Raw genomic sequence first — 26,970 nt, 5'->3', positions numbered from 1 at the left:
TCGGATGGGGAGAGAAAGGAGGATTGTTTGTTTCCCTGTGTATTGACAATGGGGAAACTTAATAAGCCAGCAACCATAAATCTGTTTGCCAGCTGTTGAGATATTTATGTGCCCATCCTTGGCAAGGTGGATCATTTCCAACACCACACATGAAACAGAAACCTGGGGAATGAGCACGATTCCTCCCCGAGAGCCCTCATTGATAGCCTCATTAATTGGGAGTTTTGTTAACACGGTGTTAAACCATGGGTCATTTCCTCGGCAATCTTTCCAGAAGCCATCTGTAATGGCGTTTGACAGGAGGAGTTGCTGGCTCCATTTACTTATGTTTTCCTCTTGACAACATTTGTTAATTAAGAAAGGGTCAGAGTGGGGCTGGGGGTGTCCTAGGGAAGTTGTGCTTGGTCTCTTCAGAACAGAGGGAAATACTGGACGAGAGGAGGACACGTTCATATGCTGAAGAATTTGAACCTGCAAGGTCAGGCCAGAGGGAGGTTTGTCTAGCTGAGTGGTTATCTCAGGAACATCTGACATGCCAGTGATGGCTGCTATGAGGGGCCTACATCAATCTTGCGCTGACCGAGGAATTCGATGACAGGTCCGATGGTCAGTTACTCTGCTCGCCCTAGGGGCACTTTGTGACAACTTTACCAAAGAATTTTCGTTCCGTCCTGAACACCGGGGCAAAAGTATCGCCAGAACAATAACTTTCTCCTTTGCTAGGGAGACAGACATTTGCGTGGCAGTTCAGCAGGACTAGCAGGGTGGGTCTTGCTGGCCTGGCCCGGATTCCTGGGCCAGCTGTCCCCGCTGCAGTCTTAAGCTCCTGTCCTGGTGGCTGTTTCCAGGTGAGTTCGAGGCCGACAGTCCTCTCTGCGGACCAGCCTGATGCAGAGGCCTTTGTAACGCGGGAAATGCGAGCTCAGGAGTCAGTTCCCTTGAATCTCGCTGTGTGTGAGCGAGTGAAGAGGGCAGATGAGGGTCCCCCCATCCAGATTGGAAAGAAAGTCCTTCACGACCTCCTGGGTGCAGGGCATGCGGTGTCTGACCTTCATCCAACGTTAATTGGCTGCGATTAGCCTCAGAAAGCAGCTTAGAACATCCTTTTAATAATTTACTCAAACTCTACAATAATGTGACACCGTAACAAGGGGTCATTTAGGAAGTGAGTTTTCAGCAGAAAATACCAAACCTCAAAGGCAACAGCACCAGAACCTAATATCCACAAAGCTATACCATGAAACACACTTTGTCTCTCTAAAATCACCGTTATTTCCATCAAGCATTGGCAGATTAAGGCTGTTTGCAAAAATAATTCCGGTTTCAAGAAACTTGGCCTGATTATTTACCTAAGGTTCACTGGGCACACAGGCTCTTTCTTTTTCGTTGAGGTACAGTTGATTTTCAATTTTACATTAGTTTTGGGTGTGTAACAGTGATTCATCATCTTCATAGATTATGCCCCATTCGCAGTGGCCACGGAACAGCGGCTGTATTTCCCTGCGCTGTGCAGTATAACCTTGGTGGTTATCTGCTTTGCACTTTTTTTTTTCCACTGCACTGTACAGCGAGTGGGTTCTCAGCTCCCTGACCAGGGCCAGGCCTGGGTGCCCTGCATAAGCAGCATGGAGCCTCCGCTCCTGGACTACCAGGGAACCCCGACGATTCACTGCAGACTCAGCAGTCTGTGCCTCTGAACCCCACGCTTCCATCTCGCTCCTTCCCCTTCCTTCTTCCCACTGAAAACCACTAATCTGTTCTTTCTATCTGTGAACCTGTTTCTGTTTTGTGATGTACAGTCATTTGCTTTATTTTTAGGTCCCACATAAAAATGATAGCATAGACCATTTGTCTTTGTCTGACTTATTTCATTAACCGTGATATTCTCTCGGTTACTCCACATTGCTGAAAAATGGCAGGAGTTCATTTTTATGGCTGAGTAACATTCCACGGGGGCTGCCCTGGTGGCTCAGTGGCAAATAATCCACCTGCTGATGTAGGAGAGGTGGGTTCAATCCTTGGGTCAGGAAGAGCCCGCTGGAGAAGGAAATGGTAGCCCGCTGCAGGGTTCTTGCTTGGGAAACCCCTTGGAACGAGAAGCCTGGCAGGCTACAGTTTATGGGGTCACAAAAGAGCTGGACACGACTTAGCAACTGAACAACAACAGGAAAACATTCCATTGTGTATATTATATAGAGAGACTACATATGCACACCTCACCTTCTTCAGACACTCACCCGTTGGTGAGCACTTGGGCAGCTCTCATATCGTAAACAAGGCTGTTAGAATGCTGGGGTGTGCGTGTCTCTTCAATTTCGCGCCTTCACATTCTTTGGACATATACCCAGAAGCGGAACTGCCAAATCACATGGAAGTTCTATTTTCAGTTTTTAGGTGCCTCCATACTGTTCTCCATAGTGACTGTACCAACTGACACTTCCACCAGCCAGGCCTCTCTTTTTTGGCCACGTCCTTGCCAACCATTGTCGCTGGGGGTCTTTCTGACGATGGCCACCCGGGAGTGAGGCGACGTCTCACCACGGGTCTGACTTACGCTTCTCTGGTGACTGGTGACGTGAGCACCTTTTCATGTGCTGTTTGTCGACAGTGCGTCTTCTTAGGGGTTAAAGTGAAAGGCGCTCAGTCACGTCCGACTCTGCGACCCCATGGACTATACAGTCCATAGAATTCTCCAGGCCAGGATACTGGAGTGGGGAGCTGTGCCCTTCTCCAGGGGATCTTCCCAACCCAGGGATCGAACCCCAGCTCTCTCAAATTGCAGGAGGATTCTTTAGCAGCTGAGCCACCAGGGAAGCCCTCTTTGGGGTTATGGGCACTTTCAAATTTGGCTGTGTTGAAACTAACTCACAAAGAACCTCAAATTGGACTTTTCAAAGGCCTCCCGTGGCCAGCAAAGCTAGGCTATCAGACTGCCAGAAGCACCTAGAGGTCTGGGTGGATTCCTGTCTTCTCAAGGTCCAGAGTGTTTTGAGGTTGCTGTGCCTGCCAGGAAGTGGCCGTCCTTATTCACCTGGAAAGGCTGCTGGACACTCGAGAGTTTCCTGATGCTGAAGGGATCAGGTGGAGAGAAGAGATAAATGCTTCAGTTCTGTTTACAAAGGTGGTAATTTACAAAATTGCTTCCAGTCACAATAAGCTTAAGGGGAGAGGCTCTTTTACATCTGGAAAACAAAGATTAAAAGCCAGGAACACGTCAAACAAAAAGTCATAAAAATTGCAATCAGACTTATCAGGTCACTCAGTGCCATGTAATTAGTTTTTGTCCAGTTTGAGTCCAGGTCCTCCGTTAGCTTTGTTGACCTTGCCTGATGACTGAGGGTGATAGGAACACAGATAAGTTCAAGAAGTTTGTGAGGTTTTTTTTGTTGTTTTTAAGACTCGTATGATTTGCCCAGTAAAGTGGGTGCCGTGATTACTGGAGATTGTGGAAGGGAAAGGCCAAGTGGGGCACACATTCTTAAACCGTTTCTTTGTCATCGTGAGGCCATAAGCCTTGCATCAAGGGAAGGCTTTACTCCATCAAATACAAAATAGGGTTTGTCAGGGAGACGGGAGGAAGCAGGCGGCAGTCTTGGGTTTCCCACAGCCCCGGCTGCTCAGCTAATTTACAGCCGTTGTTTACCCATCTTCATCTCTCTGATTTAGGAGCAGGCTATTGCCGTTTTACAAGGTCATCAGGATGGGAACCGTCTGACGGTGAGGATGAGTTTTGTGGATGCAGAGCGGACTTTGTCTGCGTGTGCCATAAACTTTACAGACCCTGTTCTTTTACCCTAATTGTTGGGTTCAGCCCCTGCAGTGGGAGCCTGTTTTTATGTCAGATAACATTTTATGTCAGGACACACAAGGCTTCCAGGAATTTCATGTAATTTCTGGAACACATAATGTATAATATATTTATATAGACATAACATAAAGAAGGCTTAATGTTGTTTTTTGTTTGATAATATTTCCCATGTAATTTAACATCCTAAATAAGCCTAATTAGTTTAATAGCTTTATTTTTTAAATTTATTTGTCTTTAATTAAAGGATATTTGCTTTACAATATTGTACTGCTTCCTGCCACACAAAAATCTCTCTTTAAAATTCTTCAGGACAACATCACACTCTTTGCCCTCAATTTATTTCCATTTTTCATACCTTATTTTACTGAAAACATGCATCTTATTATTTTCCTTCCCAGTTTCCTCCCTGTGTGCTGAAATGTTTCCCTTTTTAAAGTAGCTTTTTAAATTTTTATTTATTTTTAACTGGGGGGTGATTGCTTTACAGCGCTGTGCTGGTCTCCGCCACACATCGAAATGAACCGGCCACGGGTACACGTGCGTCCCCTCCCTCCCCCTCCCCCATCCCACCCCTCCAGGTTGTCCCGGAGCACCGGGCCTGAGCTCCTGCGTCCACAGCGGATTCCCGCCTCCACGGTGGTGTTCACGTCTCCAGGCTGCTCCGTCCGTGCGTCCCGCCCTCGCGTCCTCTGGGCCCACAAGTCTGCCCTCTACGTCTGCATCTCCGCTGCTGCCTGAGAAGGGGTTCATCAGCACCGTCTTTCTGGACTCCGCGTACACGCGTTAATATACGATAGTTGCTTTTCTCCTGGCTTACTTCACTCTGTAAAATAGGCTCTCGGTTCACCCACCTCATTAGAACCGACTCCAGTGTGTCCCTCTGTACAGCCGAGTAGTGTCCCATCGTGTACACGCAGCACAGCTGCTTCGTCCATTCAGCCGCCGATGGGCATCCAGGTCGCAGTAGCTTTAACTGCATATATACTATAATTTGTAGCCCTTAAAAAACCTGAATCTTTAGCAAAAACCAAGAAACAAGCAACTGTGAACTGTTTGTCATCTCAGCATCTCTTGGTGGGCAAACTTGTAAACCTATTCTGTAACCTCTAGAAACGTCTATTCCCCCTCCGCACGATTTATTTTCTCAATGTGGTATAAGACATGTGTCCAGGAAACCCAAACAGCTTTAGTTTCTCTGTTAAGAAGATACAGTAGGTAAACTTGGACTTGCTTAGCAAGTTTGTTTTAGTATTTTATCTCCATTGGAAGTGATCTGGCTATGTAATGAATTCCCGTCATTTAATTTAATTTAGCAAAACTAAAGTTTCAAATTACCAAAATCTGGAGAGACTGTTTTTAAGTAGACATACCACAAAACACAATGATCCTTTTTTCTCGATTTTTTTAATTTCTAAATTTTTGGTTGCACCCCACAGCACGTGGGATCTTACTTCCCTGAGCAGGGATCAAACCCACACCGCCTCCAATGGAGGCGCAGAGCCCTAAGCACTGGACCGCCAGGGAAGTCCCTTGGTCTTCTGAAATAAGTGTGGCTGATTTACAACGTTACACCGATCTCTGCTGCACAGCAGAGTGACTCAGTTATTCACACACATAGAAATTCTGCTTTACTATGCTTTTCCATAACGGTTTATCACAGGATATTGAATATAGCCCCCTGTGCTAGACAGCAGGGCCTTGCTGTTTATCCCTTCTCCGTATAACAGCCTTCATCTGCTAACCCCAAACTCCCCCTCCACCCCTCCTCCACCTCCCTCCCCCTCGGCAGCCAGCAGTCTGTCTCTTAATTACACTTAATGTCGATGGTCCTAAGGACATGCCTGTGGTAATCAAACCCACAACTTACATTTATCTTAATTTATCGAAGATCAATCCTATATCACATGATTCCTTCTAAAACCTTAGTTTTTTGTTATATTTAGAAATATTTACACGTTATATGCAAAGTATAAGCACTTGTGCGTGTTCAGTTCAGGCGCTCTTTGTGACCCCAAGGACTGTAGCCCGCCAGGCTCCTCAGTTCTTGGGGTTCTCCAGGCAAGAACACTGGAGCGGGTAGCCTTTCCCTTCTCCAGGGGATCTTCCCAACCTGGGGATCAAGCCCAGGTCGCCTGCATTGCAGGCAGATTCTTCACTGTCTGAACCACCAGTGGAGTCTATACTGCCAGTCAACTAAACAGAGCTCTTTCACAAATTAATTTCAGTGATATTAACCACAAGTAACAAAGAACCCTATTTATAAGTATACAAAGATGTACATATATCCAGATAGACACAAAGATCTCATAGTTTTCCTGATTCAATTTTAAAAGTTTCCCCTTATTTTTTTTCAGTTTTAGGTTCTTCTAGTACAGAGTTGGACACGACTGAAGTGACTTAGCAGCAGCAGCTGAGCCAAGGCTATAGTCACAAGCAAGGGGGGTTGTGCTTGCATTTCAAGGGCGTGATAAGAGCTCTAACACCAAGCTTCCTCCCGGGAGCACTTCTGTTCTCTCAGGGTCAGAATCTTGAGAAAGGGATGTTTTACAGAGCTAGCCTTCTTTGACTATAAGTGCAAAAAAAAAAAAAAAAATCCATTTTGAAATGTCCAAAGAGTCCCCATCCAGGCCATTTTCGGGCCGGACAAGGCCTTGCAAGGACGGGATTGATTCCAGGTGTAGAAGCCAGCCAGGGCCCCTGCGGGCGCTGCCCATCTGACGGGAGCTGGTAGGCTCTAAAGGCACAATTCCCCACTTCTGTTTAAAGTTCCATTTTACTACAAAATGGGCCTCCCTGGGGGCTCAGATGGTAAGGCATCTGCCTGCAATGAGGGAGACGCAGGTTGGATCCGTGAGTCAGGAAGACCCCCTGGAGAAGGGCACGGCTACCCACTCCAGTGTTCTTGCCTGGAGAATGCTAGGGACAGAGGAGCCTGGTGGGCCGCAGTCCACGGGGCCGCCAAGAGCTGGACACGACCTTGGGGACGAAGTGCACACCCAGTGAGCCCGCGCGGCCTCCGCACCCGGGAAGGGCGTCCTGTTGAGGGAGGAACGGCACCGGTGTCCGGGAAGGGAGGTGCTTCATCTTTATTTTAACACAGACATCTTTTCCTTCTGGTCAGGACACCCTGTCCTTGACAGATCAAAACAGACGTCGAGTGGACGTCTGATAGGCCACCGACAGGCTGCTTTCCTCAGCATAAAATTCAAGCTAAATCAGAATGAGCACCTTGCACCCTAGAAGTGAACATTTCTCCCATTATTTTGCAAGTTAAAATGGTACCTGGAAACAGAAACCTGGTGAGCCTCATCTGAAGCTGGTGAGCGGTCTCGGCAGCGTCAAGAGTGAGCGCCTCGGGCCTCGGGCACCTGGCCGTGAAGAGCCCAGAGGCCCCAGCGCCACTGAAGCCGTATTCTGGCCCCAAAGTTCAGCCTGGGTCTGACCGTGAAGAAACCGTCCAACCAATTTGATTGTGAGATCCTCTTCAAGAAAACTGGCCCAGACTCTTCACAGCCGTCACCGGCCCTACCGTGTAGCACAGGGGACTGTGTTCCATACCCTGTGATAAACGTGATGGGAGAGCACATTAGAAAGAAGAACAATGTGTGTGTGTGTGACCGAATCTCTCTGCTGTACAGCAGTAACGGACTCCATTTTATAAATCAACTGCACTCCCATGAAAATAAGTAATGCATGCTGGATGCTACAGAAAATAGAGGATCCACACAACGCCGTATACAATCTGTTGTTTCTAATCTCTCCACACTTGGGTTTACCATGAGCGTGGGTGGAGAAGTAATGAAGTATCATGTGAAGACAGCGGCTCCATCGTGGCTACTTAAGGAGAGAATGGCTGTCTGGCACTGTCATGTCCAACTGTAAACAAGCAGGAGTGTTACGGCACTGGCGTCTGGAAAGTTAATAAAGTGACTGAGAAGAGCAACAACAAAAAAGTGATGACCTCCGCCAGACCAAGAGAGATGAAAGGGCCGGGCAAGCGGGGTGCGTGGCCTTGATCGCGTCCGGAACGCTGGAGGCCCCGTGTCGGTGGTGTGATCCGGGGGCGTGATCCAGGAGGGGGGCCCTGGTCTCACAAGCCTCCTGTCTGTACCTCCCTTTCAAGGCCTGGGGAGAGAGGTGTTCGCTGAAGCGTGCTCGCTCATCCTGGGAGGAGGCGTTGGAGGATGAGACCTGGGAGACTCATTTGTCCGCCCCTGGGCAGCTTGCAAAGGCCCAGTGGTTTCTGCTGAGTGCACACTCTTGTTGGTAATTACGGAAAATGAGAGCAGCTCCAATCCTCCACCAAGAGGAGGCACGCTGGGGGGTATCTGTGAGTGGAGTTGACACGGTTAAAACAACGACCCAGAGCTGTATGCGTGTCCTGGCAAAGGTTCCCAAACAGCGCTGGGAGCGCTGAGAAAGGCGCCAAAGGAAAAACACAGGGCAATGGGACTCCCCAGATGTGGTTCAATGCATGGAAATAAGTTCCATAGGCCTGCCTGTGAGGAATGCACCTCTCAGACGAACGGTCCCCTCTGCGGGGGAGGGCTTCTCTGGTGAGGGGTCACTCAGAGCCCCGGGACCCTTCCTCACGTCCTTCGTCTTTCTTAAGCCAAGTGGTGGGCGGCAGATGCGGGCTCTTCCTCCTTTTATTTATGTTTCTGGCAGGTCTTAAATAGTTCAGGATCGTTAAACATCGGGGGAAGGATCTTTGCTGAAAGTCAATCCTTATTTCTGAGAACAAAACACCACGCTCAATAAACTATAGAAAATTATAAATAAGCACTTCCTTTATCTACCCTGGATGGTGGAGTCCAAGACAGGAACCGAACAAGGATGCCTGCTTTTACCATTACTGCTCAGCCCCGCTCTATAAACTGAAGACAATGCAAAAGATGTTAAACGGAAATAAGATGTGCAACTTCTGGAAAGGAGGAGACCAAAATACCGCATTCCTAGGAGCCCCGAGAGGGCCAGCGGAAGAGCACTCAGAACGGATGAGAGAGTTCAGGAAAGGCGCCAGACGCAAAAGACACATTCTGCACCAATATTTTTATGATTTTCTAGCAGCCACCAGTTAGAAGATGAAGCAGAATTTTAAAAAATGTTCTTCTCAAACAAGAAGGAGAGGGGGTGCGAAGAACATAAAAAATACTTCGCAAAAACCTTCAAATGTTCAGAATCTGTAGGAAGAAAACAACAGGCTGTAATGAGAAATAAAAACATGGAGTCTGAAAAAGAAAGAGAGAGAAAACACACCACATGCTTGGGCAGGGCGTCTGCAAACATCACATCTTCCCAAATTCATGTATAGGTTCGCCAGATTTCCAACCAAAATTCTGATAGGATTTATTTGGGGGTGAGGGGTGAGCCAGGGGTGGGGAGGGAGTTGGCAAGACAAACCTAAAATTCACATACAAGGGAAAATAGGCAGGAAGAGCCAAGAAAATTTTGAAAATTAAGAGCAGATTTCAGGAGCGAGGGCAGTCTATCCGGTGTGTGTGGAGGGCTCCCTGCAGACCAGCAGCCGGGCAGGGCCGCCTCGCCTTTGTCTCTGGAAATCCTCACAGGAGCCCCGGGAGGCAAACACTCCCATCACTTGCATTTTCCAGAAGAGCACACTGGAGCTCAGAGTGGGCTGAGCTGAGTGCCAAGGTCACACGACGACAAGAAGTGGCGCCAGGCACAGGCAGTGGCGTGGAGCCCCTCGTCTCCCGTAGGTCACACAAGTTACTTCAATTTACAACATCTATCATCCTGATAACCACGAAACCCTAAGAATCTGGCAGCACCTCTATCAGAGCTTGCAGGATATTTAATCAGGAGGTTGAGAAAAATCAGAAATGTATTCAGGAAGTGAGAAAGGGTAATGAGATTTTTTTTTTTTTTAAACTCCAGGACCAAATATACCAAATATCAAAAATACAAGCCAGGAGGGTTACAGAAGGTCAGTATGTGGAAGAAAATTAAAAAGTTTAAAATACAACTATAGAGAAATGTAGGTAGGTATTTATCTGCTTGCATCCTGGCAATAGTTTTCTAAGCTCACAAACAATGAAAGTATCGTAGAAGAGACTTAGTAAAGTTCATTACTTAAAAGGTTTGTTTCTGTCTATCGAAAAATGCTCATCCAAATTAAAAGGCAGACATTTGCTTCTGGGCAAGATGGAGACACAGGGACCACATTTATCCTCCTGCCTGGAGCAACCCTCCAAACAAAGGGACAGCAAGAACTCATATATGTGCAGGAAACAACTCATTTTTCAGGACAGTAAACATCAGGCAGTTATGAGCATCGGTCCCTAGGAGATGAGAAACAAAAGCCTCAGGCTTAGAATTGCTCAACTTGCTTCCTTGAGAGAGGAAGGGGAAACGGGGGAGCCCAGTGGGATCCTTGAACTGATGAGAAAGAGCTGAGGGTCCAGGGGGACCCAGGCAACGAAAGTTCATGGCATGGAGTGTTGGAGAGAAGCATGTGCATAGGGAGCCCTGGAGACCTGCAGAGGGGCCCACTCACATATCCAGTCGGGTAAAGAGCAACACGTGCCTGGGAGGAAATTATTCAAGGCTTGGAAGAGAAACACCAGGAGGGGTGGAGGGGCCAACGTCCACTGCTCAGGCAGGGCTGGGAACAGGGTCCGTTCCCACCAACCAGACTAGGAAAATGGACACTTCACGGGGCCTTGGGCACTTGGAAAATTCCTGCATCACACGGGGAGCAGTTAACCCCGAATGGGGCACTTCCCCAGGCCCACCTTACAAACCCCGAAAAGATCCAGACCAGAGAGGATCAGATCACGGCCAGGTGATTTAACCGCTCCCCAGAGCAAAGCTCCAGAACATTCGTAGGAGTAGAAAGAGGTCCTGCACGAACGAGGGGGGAGACACACAATGTCTGGCATCTGATCAAAAATTAGCAAACAGGCAAAGAAGCAGGAAAACAGAGAGCCATAAGGAGGAAAGCCGATCAGTCAAGAGCAACTGCGGGGAGCCAACACTGCAGAGCCCTTAAAGCACCCGCCAAACAGCAACAAGAGATAGAAAGGGCAGCGAAGGGGAGGAGACGGGGCACAGAAAACTCCTGGCTGATGCGGGAGAGGCGAGAGGCGAAGAAAGAGACAGGACCCGGGTGAGAAACGACGCACGTGTTTCCCTCCACGGTCACGCACACTACGTGTAACTGGTCTGAACGCCCCAGTTAAGAGGCAGAGACGGTCACACTGGGGTTAAAAAAGGAAGAATCCTCCTATGTACTGCCTACAAGAAGCACGGTTTAAATATAAAGCATGGTTTTACCATAAAGACACACAAAGGTTACAAGGAATTACAGACCTTTGAAATAAACATAAAGCTAAACAGGCTATAACCGGCGGGATAAATATGCAGAGTTACACTCCGAGATTTCAGTGCCCCTCTATCAATAATTAATTGGAAATTAATGATTAATTGTTTAGTGCAGAAAAATCAGCAAGAAGTTAGGAGGCTAGGGCAGTACTTGACTTGATTGACATTTATAGAGCATGCATTCAAACACACATTCTTTCCAAGTGCGCACGGAACACTTACCAGTATAGATCATGTTCCGGGCCATTAAACAGGGCTTAATAAGTTGAGGAGGACTCAAGTTACATAAATTATATTCTTTGACCATAATGGAATTAAATTTTAAATCAATAACAGGAAAAAGTCTTTGGGAAATTCTCAAACATTTGGAATTTAAATAACACACTTCTAAATAGTCCTTGAGTCAAGGAAAAATCAAAAAGGAAATTAGGAAGGATTCTCAACAGAATAAAAATGAAAACAGAGCACATGGGAACGTATGCAAAACGGCTAGAGCAGGAGTCGGGGTGAAATCTCAACGCTCAAATCAGTGACCCCAGCTTCTACCTTAAGAAAAATAGGAAAAAAAATGCAAATCAGCCCAAAGTAAGCATGAGAAAGGAAATGATACAGACCAGGAAGAAGCTGATGAAATAGAAAACAGAAGAACAATAGAAAAAGCAGGAAAACCAACCCCAAACTTTGTTTTTTGAGAAGACCAATAAAAACTGATAAACCAGATCAGGAAATGAAAAAAAGTGAAAGATGGAGTGCCGGGTATCAGGAATGAGGAGGTGGCATCAACACCGAGTGTGAACGCCGCTCAGCTGTGTCTGACTCTCTGCGACCCCATGGACTATACAGTCCATGGAATTCTCCAGACCAGAGTACTGGAGGGGGAGGCCCTTCCATTCTCCAGGAGATCTTCCCAACCCAGGGACTGAACCCAGGTCTCCCAAATTGCAGGCAGACTCTTTCCCAGCTGAGCCAGCAGGGAAGCCCAAGAAGACTGGAGAGGGTGGCCTGTCCCTTCTCCATCGGATCTTCCCGCCCCAGGAGTCGAACCGGGGTCTCCTGCATTGCAGGTGGGTTCTTTACCAACTGAGTTATCGGCGAGTCCAACAGAGATTGTACAGCTATTAAAAGAAGAACCAAGGAATATTATGCACAACTTTATGACAATGAACTTCACAAGTGAGATGAAAGTGTCTTTCAAAACAAAATAGCAAAGACCAATCAGACAAAGATAATCTGAACAACTGTGTCTATTAAAGGATTGAAAGTGTAACTTAAAACCTTCCCGCAAAGAAAACTCCAGACTCAGATGGTTTCGCTGGTGGGTTATACCAAATGGCTAAAGAAAAAATAATAGCAACTACATCCATCCTAAAGGAAATCAACTCTGAATATTCACTGGAAGGACTGGTGCTGAAGCTGAAGCTCCAGTACTTTGGCCACCTGATGTGAAGAGCTGACTCCTTGGAAAAGACCCTGATGCTGGGGAAGATTGAGGGCAGGAGGAGAAGGGGACGACAGAGGATGAGATGGTCGGATGGCATCACCGACTCGATGGACATGGGTTTGGGCGTGGAAGGGAAGCCTGGCGTGCTGCAGTCCATGGGGGCACAAAGAGTCGGGCACGACTGAGCTACTGAACAACAGCAAAGTACAAATTCTACAACAAAATGTTGACTCATCTATGAGGCCAGTGTTACCTTGGTAACCAAAACCAAAGAAGGTACAAGAAGAGAAAATCACAGACCACCATTCCTCATAAACATAGACACAAAAGCCCTAAGCAAAATGAACAAATAGAGCTCAATATGTATAATATTGATCATACGTCAAGACCAAGCGTGTTTTATCCCAGCAACGCAGGGTTGGGACAACATGTAAAAATCAGTCAGTAATTCACCATTTTAACAAACTGGAAAACAAAAACCATCTAACCATCTCAGTAGGTGCGGAAAAAGCATTTGACAAAATTCAACACTCAATCCTGATTTCTTTAAAAAAAAATAATAAAGCTCTCAGCAAACTTAGGAACAGAGGAAAACTTCCTTTGCCCAACAAGGGCATCTAAGACTGCATGTTTTCTCACTTAAGCCAGGAGCAAGACAGGGCTGTCTGCTCTACTCGAGGTTCTTGCTGGTGCAATCAAGCAAGGAGAAAAAGCGACGTAGCTTGAAGAGCAGGAAGGAGAAACTCCTTTATTCAGGGACAACTTGATTATCCACAGGTGCAGAGGCAATTCAGTGCAGAAGTAACAGCCTTTCCAACAAACCGGATATCCACAAGCAAATGAAGGAGAAAAAGGAGGAGGAGGAGGAGGAGGACTTGGATTTATACCTCACACTACATCCGAAAATTAGCTCAAAGTGGACAAATCACAGACCTGAATGTGAAACTAGAGCCATAAAACCTCAGGGGAGAACCTCTGTGAGCTCAGACAATGCAAAGGTCTCCTACACGCGGTATGGAAAGCATGATCCCTACAAAAAAAAAAAAAAAGAATGGGTAAGTTGAAAGACATCAAGACATTTTAAACTTTGCCCTTCAAAAGGCATTGTACAGACAATGAAAAGATAAGCCGCCGACAGGGGGAAAATCCTTTGCACGGCACACATTTCATGAAGGGCTGGTCCAGAATATATGAAGAACTCTCAAAAGAGAACAACAAACCAACTTGAAAATGGGGAAAACGCAGTCTTAGAAGTGACGCTTCACCAAACACGATAATTGGACGGCAGATCAGGATATGGAAAGGTGCCCGACACCATCAGTTACTGGGAAAATTCAAAATGGAGTCACAGGACACCACTCTAGGAGAGAAGCTAAAATCAAAAAGACTGACCCTCCAAATGGCCAGCAAGGAGGGGCCCACGTCTCTGTTGGAAGCATAAACCGATACGGTTTGGCAGCGCCTCTTTTTCTGTAAAAGTTAAGTGTACATGTGATCTTGTAATCCTACTTGTAGGCATTTCCCCACGAGAAAAGGAAATGTTTGTCCTTACAAAGACTTTCACATGAATGTAAATAGCAGCTTTATTTTTAATTGACAAAAACTGGAAACAAGCCAAATGTCCATCAGCAGATGAACGGATAAACAAAATTCTTTTTGTGTCCATACGATGGCAATCAGAAGGAATGTCCCACTGATGCATGAAAAGGCACGGATGAACCTCAAAATAGTCATGTTGAGAGACAGAGGTCAGGCAAGAAAGAGTACATGCTACGTACTTCCATTTATAGAAAACCCTAGAAGATGGATACGGACACAGCCACTGGTTATTTGAGAACTAGGGGTGGGGTACGGCATGGAGGGGTTGGGGGGAGAGGTGGCAGGGGCCAGAGGACACTCTTAGAGGCGATGGACGTGCCTGCCATCCTGACGGGGGTGATGGTCTCACGGGGTCTGCACAGGTCAGAACCTGTCTCGGGGTGGGTTTTAGAATGGGCAGTGCGCTGTGTTAATATGCCAACTACACCTCAACAGAGCTGTCTTTGAAAAACTAAATGGCAAATGACAAAAGTGGGAAAACGTCTGGGGTAAAATACGACAGATGGGGGGGTGTTGTCGTTGCTCGGTCACTAAGTCGTGTCTGACCCTTTGCGACCCCGTGGGCTGTAGCCCGCCAGGTGCCTCTATCTGCGGGATTTCTCAGGCAAGAATACACGGGTGGGTTGCCATTTCCTTCTCCAGGGGATCTTTCCAATCCAGGGGTTAGACCTGTGTCTCTGCACTGGCAGGCAGGTTCTTTACCACTGAGCCACCAGGAAGCCCAGAGGGGGTAATACAATTAATACCTTAAATGCACTTGGAAATCCATACGGAAAACATTAACACCCTAATTAGTTTGCTAGGTGGCCATGACCAGGCCCACAGCCTGGGCAGCTTAACCAGCGGACATCCATCGCCGTTCTCCTGGAGGCTGAAACCCGAGACCCAGGTGTGGGCAGGGCTGGGTCCCCGAGGACTCCCTGCTCTGCCTGCAGACTGCCGCGCTCCCCCGAGTCTTCACGGGGCTGTCCCACTGTGTCTGTCTGTGTCCTGACCTCTTCTCACAAGGACCCGGGTTCCCCTGGAGCAGGCCCACCCTAGTGACTGCCTGGTCACCTGACTCCTTCTGCAAAGGCCCCGCTCCAAGCACAGCTGCGTCCTGAGGTGCTGGGGGTCAGGACCTCCAGAGACGAGCCCATCACAGAGCCTCAGAGGGGACCGTGAGCAAAAGACAGGCCGGTGACAGGGTCAGAAACACGGGTGACCCAGCAACACGCCAGAAAGGTGTGCAAACCAAGTGTGAGCACAGACAACTGGGGCGTCGAGTGTCCCCACGGCCCCCACCCCTGCGCCCTCCCTGCTGAGGACCCCGGTGCTTGTGTGCAGACCCCAGCAAGAGGCAACCCCTCTACCCTCCAGGAAGCCAGCCACATGGTCCCACAACAGTGCCAGGAACTCCTGGGGACAGACCTGCGGGGCTCAGTGGACCTCCTCCAGCCAGGCCACAGCAGTGCCTCTAAACATGGATGGCAGACACCTGAGGAAAAAAAATTCAAGTTTTCAGGCAAGGCAAGGAAAATTTTAACACGACATTCTTTCTCCCCCTGCCCTTTGGCCTCCCCGCTCCCCTCTGGCGGGCATTCTGCGCCTGCATTATGCATTAACCAGACCTCCCCAAGGAAAGGAATACCTGCTCAACCATAAAAATCTATTTTTCTTGTCTTGACGTCAACCATGTAACTCTTTAGAAGATAACATTCCTTTCTCGGTCCTGTAAGGGGTCACGATGACCCACCGCTGGCCTTGGACGTGCAGACATCTTTGGTGGACTTTATGAGCAGCACATCGTTTCCCTTAAAGATAGCACTGGTACAAAGCAGACTGGCCAGATGATCGGGGGAGATACGGGGCCACACCAATAGACATTCTGAGCTTAAAGCCATGCTCATGACCTCATTAACGCCCCTCGTTATATTACGCATATTCCGCCTATTTTACAAGACGATTGTTTCTTTGATCAGAAACAATGCGACTGAGCCTCGGATAAAACAAATGATGATTACAGACGACTTGAAAGGGTTGACCAGCAGACAGTTCCGTCAGATCAATCGCTGTAACCGTGTAAAATTCCAGGGGCAGGAAGAAGCAGGCCGTGGCAGAGGAGTCAGACTGGGGGTCCCGAGGCCTGGGGCGACTGTTGCCAGGGTCTGGTCCAGTCACGTAGCCCGAGCCACCCGTCACGGAAATCCTCGCCACGGCACAGGCTGGTCACGCGGCGCCCTTGGAGTCTGGACTGAAGCGAAGACGGAAGGGGAAGGGACCGTAAAATAAGGAATGTTGCCCACCATCCAGTTCTACAGGAATGAAGTCATCACCCACCACCGGCGCTGGCCAGCAACACGCCCTGCAGGAGCTGAGGACAAAGGGCAGGATGAGGCGCGCTGGGAAAACTGGCAGGACTGGCCCGCAGACCGCGCTCCAGGAGAACACGCCGTAAACCGGCTTCCTGCGTCTCCTCACGCCTAGAAAGGCACAAGAACCATTACAAACATCTCCCACGAGACGTGTGCTCGACTGCACGTACCCTCTGTCAGAGGGTACTGGCCTCCCCCTCCCTCTTCAGAACGGCCCTCGGAACTTTCTGGAACATTCGGAGTCTCCCAGGTTACAAGCGCAGGCGGTGATGCTGAGGTTCCTGAGACCCACACGTCTGGCGCTGCCCCCAGCCCCGGCCCACGCCTCCCTCCCCTGGCGCCCCAGCAGTGGGGTCCAGACAGCGTCACCGGTGAGAGCGCCTGCTGCCTTTCTCCCCAGTCCTGAAACCCCCGAGAGCCGTGAAGCGGACGTGGGGGCCTTGCCATTTATGTTCACAGCGAGTCCCTCTTCTGTGCTGCTGGAGTGATGTTCACGGGGAAGCTCTGGGAAAAGACCCAAGGAAGGGGGCTGACGGCAGGAGAGCCTGCCCTGAGTCGGGAGGGACTCCAGGACCCCCACCGCCTTGAGGAGGGGAGACAGGCCGGAGGGTGAGCACACGGTCAGTGGCCAATGACTTCCTCAGTTGTATTCTGTGATGAAGCCCCCCCGACCCCAGGAGGGGGAGACCTGCTCAGCTTCTGGGCCTGTGAACCTGGGGAGACCTGCGGGCCCGGGGCTCGCCCCCCCACCCCGCCCTCTGCCTCTGTCACGTGGCTGGGGGCCTTCGCACGCGGCCTCTGCGTGCCCTGGGAATGCCGGCTCCTCCAGAGGCTCTCTGAAGGCCTCCTGTAAAGCCACAGCCCCTCCCACCTCCGCCCCTGCTGCCCGCACCTTCCCCGGCCGGTCCAGTGTGCCTCACTCTTTCATCTGTTCAGGCACTGTGGGCCTCAGCAGCAGCCCCAAGGCACTTCCAGGCTTGTCTTACCTCCCTCCCCACAACTCCCAACTTGGAGCCCTCGGGGGACGCCCACTACTCTCAGGAAGAAGCCCCCACTCCCCAGTCTGGCTTGCAAAACACAGCAGGGAGGCTACCCCCCGGGGGGGCTCCTGCCCACCCCCATCCTCACCTGCCCATGGGGGGTGCCTCCTCCCCAGGGCCACTGCTGGGTCTCCCTGGCACCAAGCTCGGAGTTGGGGGGGAACCCATGTCAGGACGTCAGATCTAACACATGAAAATGTTTGCCTAAAATAAAAGAACTTTGTCCCTACACGTCTGTAAGGCCCAAACCGAAACGCTGGCACCAGCAGAGGCCGCCTCGTGGCTGGTGGGAGCGCGAGGCGGCCTCTGACGACGCAGCACACACACCACGCGGTTCAGCCACCACGACCCTTGGTTCCTAACCCCAAAGAGCTGAAAACTTCAGTCCCTGCAAAAACCTGCTCCTGGATGAGTCGGCAGCTTATTCATCACGGCCAACATGGGAAGCCATCAGGGTGCCCCTCAGTGGGGGCGTGGGCACCTTCCCGCAGTACCTCCGATGATGGCCTTACAGGTCAGTTCTGTTCAGCCGCCCAGTCGTGTCTGACTCTTTGCGACCCCATGGACTGCAGCACGCCAGGCCTCCCTGTCCATCACCAACTCACGGAGTTTACTCAGACTCACGTCCATCGAGTCGGCGATGCCATCCAGCCATCGCATCCTCGGTCGTCTGACGTAGTATCATTCAGTTCTAAAGGAAAGGCACGAAGAAGCCGTGAAGAGACGCAGAGGAGATGTAGATGCCGAGAGAGAGAAGCCAGTCTGCCAAGGCTACCAAGCGTGTGGCCCTAACTAGGGGACAGTCTGGCAAAGCAGACCCACGGTTGCGGAGACAGCAGGATGGCCCACGGCTGTGGGGGTCAGGAGCGGGGCGGACAGGAGCCGCTCCGCGGGTTTTCTGGGCAACAACTCTCCCCGTAGGTGCTGTCACTTGGGCACAGGTCACTGAGCATCTGGCGAAACCTGTAGAATGCCCACCAAGAGCGGATCTCCAAGCCCACTATGGCCTTCAGCTAGCAACAATGCATCAGCGTTGCTCCATCGGCTGCCACGTGTGTGTCACGCTAGTGTAAGTGTTGATGCTATGGGAGGCTGAGGGGCAGGAGAAGCTGAGTGTATGGGAATCCTCTGTACTTTCTCAGCAATTTCCCTATAAACTTAAAATCATTCTTTAAAGAGTCTATTAAAAAACAATAAAGACAGTTGTTTATCTGAGCTTTGAATTTAATTGGCACCCTCTCCTCTGTTTGGCAGACTCAGCCCCCGAAGCTGTGTGCTGCTTGGGAAGGCGGGGAGGTGATGACCCAGGCCGGGGGGAGTGTGGGGGAAGTGGGGTGGGAGGCCACCCGCGGGCTTCCCGGGCTGTGGGGGTCGAGACCCACTCACCTCACACTCACAGATCCTAGGCCGGAAGGGGAAGGATCCAGCTGGCAGGCAATCAGAGAAGGGGTCTAGTGTTGTGGGGTCCGCACCGTTGAGACCCCATTGAGGACCTCCGTGCTCTCAGCCTCACTGATCAGAGCATCGCCTACCAAGGACCAGCAGGACGCCGACCCACGCCGTCTCCCATCCGTGTGTTGCAGCCACGTTAGGAGCAACTTGGAGACCTCTGGGTTGGCATGTGGCTGCTGAGTCAAAGCTTTACAAATGAAACAGAAAGTTCCCCAGCCTCCAGGTTGGGGGACCCCCGTCCTCCAGCTCCTGCCCTCTCCTCACCTCCAGGGCCCTGCCACGGTCACCGTCAGCCTTGCTGGGCCCTGGCTGCAGCCAGACATTGCCTAGCCTTCCCCTGCCCTCCCCAGCAGGCACACCACCCCCCACTCACAGCTGACCCCCCCAGCAGCCGCGCCCCACCGTCGGTTTCTTCATCCTAGACAAGCCCACTTAGGGCCTCCCCCACCAAGCATGACGGTGAGGGGGGCCCTCCAGCCCCTTCCCGCCCTGGGGCCCCCAGGAGCAGCCCCTGCGCCCTCCCAGGCTCCCCTGCTCTTGCCTCCTTGCCGTCCCACCCCCAGCCTGGGGCCCTGCTCCCCCCGGGTCTACTGTTGTGTGTAATTGGGGGTGGGGGGAGCAACGGAGGGTCTCTGATCCCGCTCTGTGACGGGACCCCAGTGAGGGCTGTGCCAAGACTGAAAGCAGGGCGGGCCAGCTGCGACCTGGAGAAGCCAATGGCCTCAGGGAGGCTAGGGGGGCAGGCATGGCTGTGGGGTCCCTGGGGGGCGTCTCAGGGCATGAGGAGTTGGCCAGAAGGACTGGGGTAGGGCGGTAGAGGGAAGTAGCTCCCGGGGCCAGGTGGAGAGAGATGGTGGTTTAGCCGCTCAGTTGTGTCCAGCTATTACCGCCCCATGGACTGTAGCCCACCAGGCTAATCTGTCCATGGGATTCTCCCGGCAAGAACACTGGAGTGGTTGCCATTGTCTTCTCCAAGGGATCTTCCCAGCTGAGGGATTGAACCAAGGTCTCCTGTGTCGGCAGGCAGATCCTTTACTGACTGGGGCCTCCCACGAATTCACACCTTCCCCGCTTCCCCAGTCTCCCACCTGGGCCACCAGCTGGAAGGGTGGCAGGCTCTGGGTGGGGGGTGGCCCGCAGCGTCCCTGGGCACTAGGCTGGAGTCACAGGGCACCCGCAGGGGTGTCCGTGGTGGTCCACTGGTGCGCTGGGCTCCGGAGCGGAGGGAGGGCGTGTGGGGCTGGTGGCACTAGGGTGTGCTGCCGGGCACAGGTAGGGCGCTGAGTGTGCAGGGTTTGGGGCCCAGGTGGGGCCCAGGTGTGCGGGCGGCGCGCGCCCTCCCGGGCGCCAGGGGGCGCTGCGCCGGGGGGCGGGCCCAGGTAGGGCCCGCCCCTCCTTCCGGCCGCGGCCCCGGAAGCGGGCGATGGCGCGGAACGTGCTGTGAGTGGGGGGTCCCGGCGCGCGGGGTCGGGGGCGTGGCCGCCCCCAGGCTGGGCGCGCGGCGCCGGGCCGCGGGGTCGGGACTCGGGGCCCCGGCGGGACGCGCGGCGTCTGGGCTCCCGTGGGGGCGGGGCGGGGGGCGTTGCGGGGCCCGCGGGGCCCGGGCCTCCCCCGAGGTCGAGCCTGGCCTTCGGCGAAGCTGGGCGGGAGGCCGGTGCCGCGCCGGCCTCGGGCCCCGCGGGCTGCGCGCGCCCCCCGCCCCGGCAGCTCCCCGGGGGCCCGGACCGTGGCCCCTGCAGTGCCCGCGGCCGGTCACCAGGGGGAAGAGGCGAGCCCGGTGGCCACTCGCCGGCCCGGCCCCCACGAGGACAGGGCGAGGCTCGGCCGTGGGCGGGCACGCCGGCCCGCCCGCCCTGCGCCCGACGCTCTGCTGTCGGGAGGTGCTGCTGCTGGTGTCCCGGCAGCTGCCACGTGCGACGGGGTCACCAGGAGACCCCAGTCGACGTCAGCTGGCACTCAGCTCATCACTGGCCTGCCCGCGGGCGTCCCAGCCTGTGTCAGGGCCCTCAGGCCCTGCCACCCTCAGGATGCCCCACCCAGGACCTCGGCCTCTGGCCGGGTCCTACTCCCCAGAGTTGTAAGGCCCAGAGGCATCGTGGGACTTGGCTTCACCAAGCTTCCCTTCCCTCCTGCTTGCTGCTCCCCCAGATCAGAGGTCGTGTGCCCTGCTGCAAATTGCTCACCAGGACCCAGGGGCATCGTCAGCCCCTGTCCCCACCCTCACCGAAACACCTCCCCTGGGCTCCCAGTGGACCCCTGACGCCTCACAGGCCCTGCCAACCTTGGACCCCCACCTCCTTGGACCATGAGCCCCGAGGCCTGGTTGGGTCCGGTTGGCAGTGTGGCCCTCCTCGCCCACCAGACCCAAGGGTGCGTAGGTCCAGCTGGAGTGGGTGGGTTGGAGCCGCAGGTGGTGGCTGCCCATACATTCTGGATGTCTTTGCCCCCCTTTGGGGGTTTGAGGGGTGAGGGAGGTGGGCAGTGAGCGTGTAACTGGTGACCTGCTCGCTGCCTTCCTGAGCCCCTTATCTTGTTTTTCCTGTTTGCTCACCCTTTATCGTTTGATCTTCACTCTTGCCAAGGATGAGCTGGTGCTTCCAGCACGGGGGGGGGCGGGGGGGGGGGGGCGGGAGTGGAGGTGGCCCCGTCCTTGTCCTCTCAGCGGCACTGAGCCAGTGCAGATTAAGCTGGTTCTGACTGATCCCACCTCACCTAAGCGGAAGGGAGCTGGAGGCCCGTTCCGGGGGGACAGCCACGAAGGGGCTGTGTGCCTGTGCAGCCGGCACTTTGAACAAACACATGACTCTGAGCCTGTTGACAGGGCAGGGTGGGCACGTCGTCCGCTCGTGAATCATTCACTGGTTCTTTCCAAAGGCCGACCTTGAGGGTCAGCAGGCCACGCTGCCCTGGGGACGGGACTGGCTGCCCCATACCGCGTGAGGGAAGGGCTGACCTGAGGGTGACTGCCCCCTTGGCCCCTCAGCCCCGTGGGCGTGATGACCTGTGGACCCTGTCGGGGCGTCCCGGGAGCCTCGTGTTCTGGGCGTTTGACATGACCCCTCTCCCCACCCCCCCGCCCTTGCAGGTACCCTCTGTACCAGCTGGGCAACCCCCAGCTCCGGGTCTTCCGCACCAACTTCTTCATCCGGCTGGTGCGGCCCGGCACGGCCCAGCCCGAGGATACTGTGCAGTTCCGGATCCCGATGGAGTAAGCCTCCCCCGCCCCAGAGGGATTCAGGCCGAGAGGCCCACGGCCCTGGAGGTGCCACTGGACCCCACTCACAGCGAGGTTCTTCCCACCACAAAGAAACTACTGGCAGCCCTGCACCAAGGCCTGGTGTGTGCAGAGCCTCGGCTGAGGGCGCCTTGGGCTCCTCGCCACCCTGGGGAAGTCCAGCCTGAGAGACCCAGCTCCTTTCCTTGCTTCGGCCTGGCTACCCTTCCCAGGAGGCTGGGCTCTGACCCTGGCTCCCAAAGCCTCCGCCCTTGGGTGGGTCCTTCACAGAGGCCCCCGTTGCTGAGGAGACACAGATTCTCCGCACCCCATACTGAGGCCTCGGGGCTCTGGCCTCAGCTCGAGCCTCCATGGGAACTGAGGGTCATGCCGTCTGCTTCAGAGACCAGGGCAGGAGAGGCTGGGCCCTGTCAGGGACAGAGGAGACAGCATCACCACCGCCCTGGCCATCCTTTCTGGGAGACGCCTGCCGGGGGGGTGGGGGGGCTCGCTGTGGACAGGGTGGCAGCTGTGGAGCGGGTGGCTCCCAGCAGCCAGAGGGCACTCGCAGACAACCCCTCCCCTCCGCTCGCCAGCTCGGCCCCCAGGCAGGGCAACAGGACGGAGCCCTGGGGGCTGGTCCCCGTCGCCCCCATGTCGCTGTGCCCAGATGCCACTGCAGCATCAGCGGGGCCTGGCCCCGGCCTCCCAGGCGGCTCCCACCCAGTGTCTGCACTCAGCAGCTCGTGCCGCCCGGCAGGCTCCTTTCTTCTCCACCCTGTTCAGAGCCCCCCCTTTTCCCCTCCTGCCCCAGGATGAGCAGAGTGGACCTCAGGAACTACCTCGAGCGCATCTACGACGTGCCGGTGGCCGCCGTGCGGACGAGGGTGCAGCATGGTGGGTCGTGGGGCCGGGCTTCCTCCCCGAGCTCAGCAGGCCAGGCTGCCAGCCTCGCTGGCCTGGCCCCTGTCAGCCCCTCTAGCACGTGGTCCTTTGCATGTGAGGAAACAGGCCCGCCTCGGGGGAGAGGGGCCCTCCTTCCCAGGGCTGGGACTTGGAGGCCTGGTTCCCGCCGACTCCTCAGAGCAGGGCCCCCGCCTGACGCCCCCACGCTGGCGTCGGTCAGCAAAGTGCTCATGTTACTCTGCTGGGCTTTTCTCATTCTTTCCTGTTGACTCCTGCTCCCCAGCCCCTGCTTGCCTAGTTGTAAATATGACGACCCTCTGTCAAAGGGAGGTCAGGCTGCAAGAGCCTCCAGGACACCAAGGGAAAGCCGGCTCTCTGGTTGTCTTAGGCCCATTTGGGTTTGCACTGAGCAGAGGCTGGTGCCCGCCGGGCGTGCGCCTGCCGCCCTTAGACGTGGGTCCCCACGTGTGTCCCTCTTTCTAGAAAGCGGGTTCCTGGGTTAGTGGGGCTGAGAGCTGCATGCTGGGAGTGAAGGCTTCTGTCTCTCCCGCTTCCGACAGGTTCCAACAGGAGGAGGGATCACAGGAACGTCAGGATAAAGCAGCCAGACTATAAGGTGGCTTACGTGCAGCTGGTGAGCGCTCGGCCCTGCCTGCCCCGGGGTGGGCGGAACCCGGGGCCCAGGCCAGCCCTTGGTTCTGACCCGCACGGAGCCCCTGGAGGAGCTGGGGTGCAGTTCAGCTGGGGTGGAAGGGGCCGGGCAGGCTCTGGGGAACTTTTTGAGGGCCTGCTGAGGGCAGAAGCAGGCTCCCTGGCCTGGGCGTCGGTTCAGACAGTAACCAGCATCCAGGCCGGGGAGCAGTTGGTGCCTGGGGACTGCAGGGGCCTCCGTCGCCGGGGCAGACCACCGGGGGAGTCCTGGGTCCTGACTGGCCCCCTCTCCCCTGGACTGGACTGTGGGCTCCTGCTCCCCCCTCGACCCCGGCCAGGTTCCCTTCACACGGCCTCCTGCCTGGCAGGGGCTATGGGAACGGGGTCCAGCACCCCGCTGAGCCTTTGCTGACTGAGACCCACATTTCCAAAACCCCTGTCTGCCCTTCCTGCCGGCCTGAGCTGCCCGGACAGAGAGCCCCTGGAGTCAGGGTCTGCAGCTGGTGAGACCGAGACCCGCGTTTCCAAAACCCCTCTCCGCCCTTCCTGCCGGCCTGAGCTGCCCAGACAGAGAGCCCCTGGAGTCAGGGTCTGCAGCCTGGCTGCCGGCTCCGAGGCACATGGGCTCCAGGTGGGGCCCCTCTGATGGGGCAGGTGACCTTGGACCCGCGCACGGAGGGTTTGAAACCCTGGCGGGGGTGGGGTGGGGGCGGGGGTCTGCCAGCTCCTTCGGTTTCCCTGTAAACAGCCTGGCGGGCGGGTGCCCGCGGGCCGGCCGCTAGGTGGCAGTGGCGTTATTATGGAAACACCTCCACCCAGGGCCCTGTTTCGGGCCTTCGGAGGCACTTTGGTGAAAGACCCAGTTAGCATGGCAGCTTTTCTGAAAAGCAGTCACAGTTGTTCTAAATGGGGGCCCCCATAATTATTTGGCCTAATATTTGCTGTGCATAAAATCAGCCAATCCAGGCCGGGAGAGCAGCCGTTGGCCTTATAAAGACGCCTGTGTCCTCTGCGCTCAGCCGGGCCATCTGTCTTTGTCACGGCAGCCGGTTGACACCCCATATGTCGGCATTCGCCACGAGGCCCTTGAGCGGGGGCTATAGTTACAAGTGGCTTTTGAGTCATCCGAGCCCCGGCGTTTCCCGGCCCCACCTCGCTCTGGAAGCTGCGTACCTGCAGCTGCCACCCGGCCGCCTTTCTTCCCTGTGAAATCCCAGCGCGTCCCCACCGGGCACGCTTCCCTCTGCTCCAAAATTAAATTCGTAACGGACTCCCTCCCTGCTGACTCCAGCAGATCTCTGCCTGGAAACAGGCCGGGAGGTTGGGCCCTCACCCCCTGAAGGGCTCCCTTCTCTGTCCCCCACGGGTCCTTGGAGGCCTCCCTCCCAGCCCCTCATCAGAGCTGACGGTGGAGCACACCGAGCGTCGGCCAGAAGGACAAGTGAAGTCCCCAGATTCGTGTGGGGTTGGCTGCTTTGAGAAAGCTGGTTTCAGAGTGAGGGTCCCAGAGTTCCCCCCACAACCCAATAAACGTCTTTCTGGTGGAGAGTTGGGGAGCTGGCGAGCCTGGGTCACCCCGCAGCGAGGAGCCTCGGCCCCCAGCTGCAGCCTGCCAGGGACAGAGGCTGCGTGTTCTTGGGGACCCCTGTTTCGTAAAGAAATCTGGACTCAGCCCCCACCCCCTCCTGTACTTCTCTGCTCATCAGCTTCCCGAGGGTGGAGAGTGCTATTTCTGAGAGCACAGGGTGGCCTTCTCTAGGCAGGGAGCCCCGTCGCGGGGAGAGACGGTGGGGGACTCTCTCCACGGCGCCCTCCGTCCCTCCCAGGCTGTTGCGGATTGCCGTCTTTGTATTTATAGTTAAAAATGTCACTTTGGGTTCCCCACCTCAGAAAACTAGCAGAATCACCTCGGTATATTAAACATAAATCCCCCATTCTGGGCAAGCAGCCCTGCCTGTAAACTATTGCCCTTTGGTATTTTAAAGAAGAAGAAAGAGAGTCTTGAAGTGTGTGAGCGACCCTCCTGCAGGCGGGCTACCGCGCGTACAGGCGCGGCCTTTCATGGCTCGGGGCCTGCGCTCGCCGCGTGAGCAGGCTTTGTGAACACCCCACTCTCAGGCCCGGCGCTGTGGGCTGCTGCAGATCACGCTTGGCCGCCTGCCCGAGTCCAAACTTCCTCACGAAACAAGGGTCTCCAAAAACCAAGCTCACTTCACTGATTTTCCTTATTAAAATTTTCCAGATCCGGGTGCCGGCCCCCATCCCTCTCTGCCCGTCCAGAGGTGGGCGGCGTGGCCCTGGGAACATCACCGGGGTCCCCTCCAGTCTTTGGAGCAGCTTTGCCATGTGCTGTGTGCGGAGGTGGCCCCTCACCTCCCACCATTAGGGTCCCCTCCTCTCCCTGGCTCCCTGACGGGCTGGGCTGGTGTACCCCGGCCGTGTGTTGGGGGTCCAGGCTGGGACTTAGCTGGCCCTCCTGCATTCTGAACTTTCAGTGAAAGACGTGAAACCAGTTAATTTGCAAAGCCGGTCTTGATTTATAGACTGCTCACATGTACATTTCGTTGTATGTGATATGCCTTTTGTTTGCCAAGCTGAGCGGAGGGGCCTTTAATGGGGGTGAAGGCCTGTAGGTGCTTCAGATGGGAAGTGTTCCGGGGAGGCAGCAGGCACGAGTTGGGCCCATTTCCCGTGCCCTTCTGCCTGCAGTCTGGCCTGGCAGCTCCTGCCGGGAGTAGGGGCTTCGCTGGGCTCGCCCAGTGCAGACACTCCTCCCAGAGCTGGCCTCAGTGAGAAGGGCCCTGTCACGGCAGTGGTCTCCGCAGCCCGCGTACCTGTCCTCTGGCTGTGCGTCTGTCCTGCAGGTGTGGGGCGGGCAGTTCAGTCTCCCCGCGGACGGGACCTCCCCGCGGGGGCCCCGGGCTCAGCCTGTCTGTTTTCTCCCCAGGCACACGGGCAGACCTTCACGTTCCCAGATCTGTTTCCCAAGGGAAAGCGGCCCGGAGGCAGCTCTGTGGATGAGGACCTCCAGGACCAGGTGCTGGAGGAGCAGCGGCGGCGCCAGAGCCCCGACCCGCGGCGCGGGGGCGTCCCCGGCTGGTTCGGCCTGTGACTGGAGCCAACCATCACGTTCGAATAAAGTGCTGCTCGTGGCGACGGTC

At 54.3% G+C, this 26,970-nt stretch overlaps 1 protein-coding gene and 1 long non-coding RNA gene across 13 annotated transcripts; one reads left to right on the top strand and one right to left on the bottom strand.

The window, feature by feature from the left end:
- Nucleotides 1-1,101: 1,101 nt before the first annotated feature.
- LOC105605956 (uncharacterized) lies at nt 1,102-21,845 on the bottom strand. 10 transcript variants are annotated; one of them, XR_009597877.1, is made up of 8 exons: nt 18,973-20,373; nt 18,211-18,277; nt 15,823-16,654; nt 15,603-15,669; nt 7,585-13,623; nt 7,091-7,367; nt 4,660-4,823; nt 1,102-4,542 (listed from the first exon to the last, which is right to left on the bottom strand). It is a non-coding gene; the product is annotated as an uncharacterized LOC105605956 (long non-coding RNA). The 10 variants fall into 10 exon arrangements; XR_009597879.1 differs by having other exon boundaries at nt 7,770-13,623; XR_009597876.1 differs by having other exon boundaries at nt 7,091-13,623; nt 15,823-16,425; nt 16,512-16,654.
- MRPL23 (mitochondrial ribosomal protein L23) lies at nt 20,443-26,970 on the top strand. Of its 3 annotated transcripts, XM_042237758.1 has the most exons (6): nt 20,443-20,478; nt 21,187-21,408; nt 22,124-22,246; nt 23,067-23,149; nt 23,719-23,792; nt 26,757-26,970. In XM_042237758.1, the coding sequence occupies exons 2-6, from the start codon at nt 21,344-21,346 to the stop codon at nt 26,919-26,921; spliced, it is 510 nt and encodes a 169-aa protein (XP_042093692.1). In that variant the 5' UTR covers nt 20,443-20,478; nt 21,187-21,343; the 3' UTR covers nt 26,922-26,970. The 3 variants fall into 3 exon arrangements, with proteins under 3 accessions (XP_042093692.1, XP_027815302.1, XP_060260144.1); XM_027959501.2 differs by lacking the exon at nt 21,187-21,408; XM_060404161.1 differs by lacking the exons at nt 20,443-20,478; nt 21,187-21,408 and having other exon boundaries at nt 22,161-22,375.

The sequence above is a fragment of the Ovis aries genome, chromosome 21, assembly GCF_016772045.2.
Source record: "Ovis aries strain OAR_USU_Benz2616 breed Rambouillet chromosome 21, ARS-UI_Ramb_v3.0, whole genome shotgun sequence".
NCBI classification, from domain to species: Eukaryota; Metazoa; Chordata; class Mammalia; order Artiodactyla; family Bovidae; genus Ovis; species Ovis aries.
The sequence above is the reverse complement of the archived record's forward strand: the minus strand, read 5'-3'. Positions and strand labels throughout refer to the sequence as shown.

Coding starts and splice junctions, on each gene's coding strand:
- MRPL23 (XM_042237758.1), top strand. CDS start 21,344: ATGAGCCCCGAGGCCTGGTTGGGTCCGGTTGGCAGTGTGGCCCTCCTC. Junction 22,247..23,066: donor CAGTTCCGGATCCCGATGGA/GTAAGCCTCCCC, acceptor CTCCTGCCCCAG/GATGAGCAGAGTGGACCTCA. Junction 23,793..26,756: donor AGGTGGCTTACGTGCAGCTG/GTGAGCGCTCGG, acceptor TTTTCTCCCCAG/GCACACGGGCAGACCTTCAC.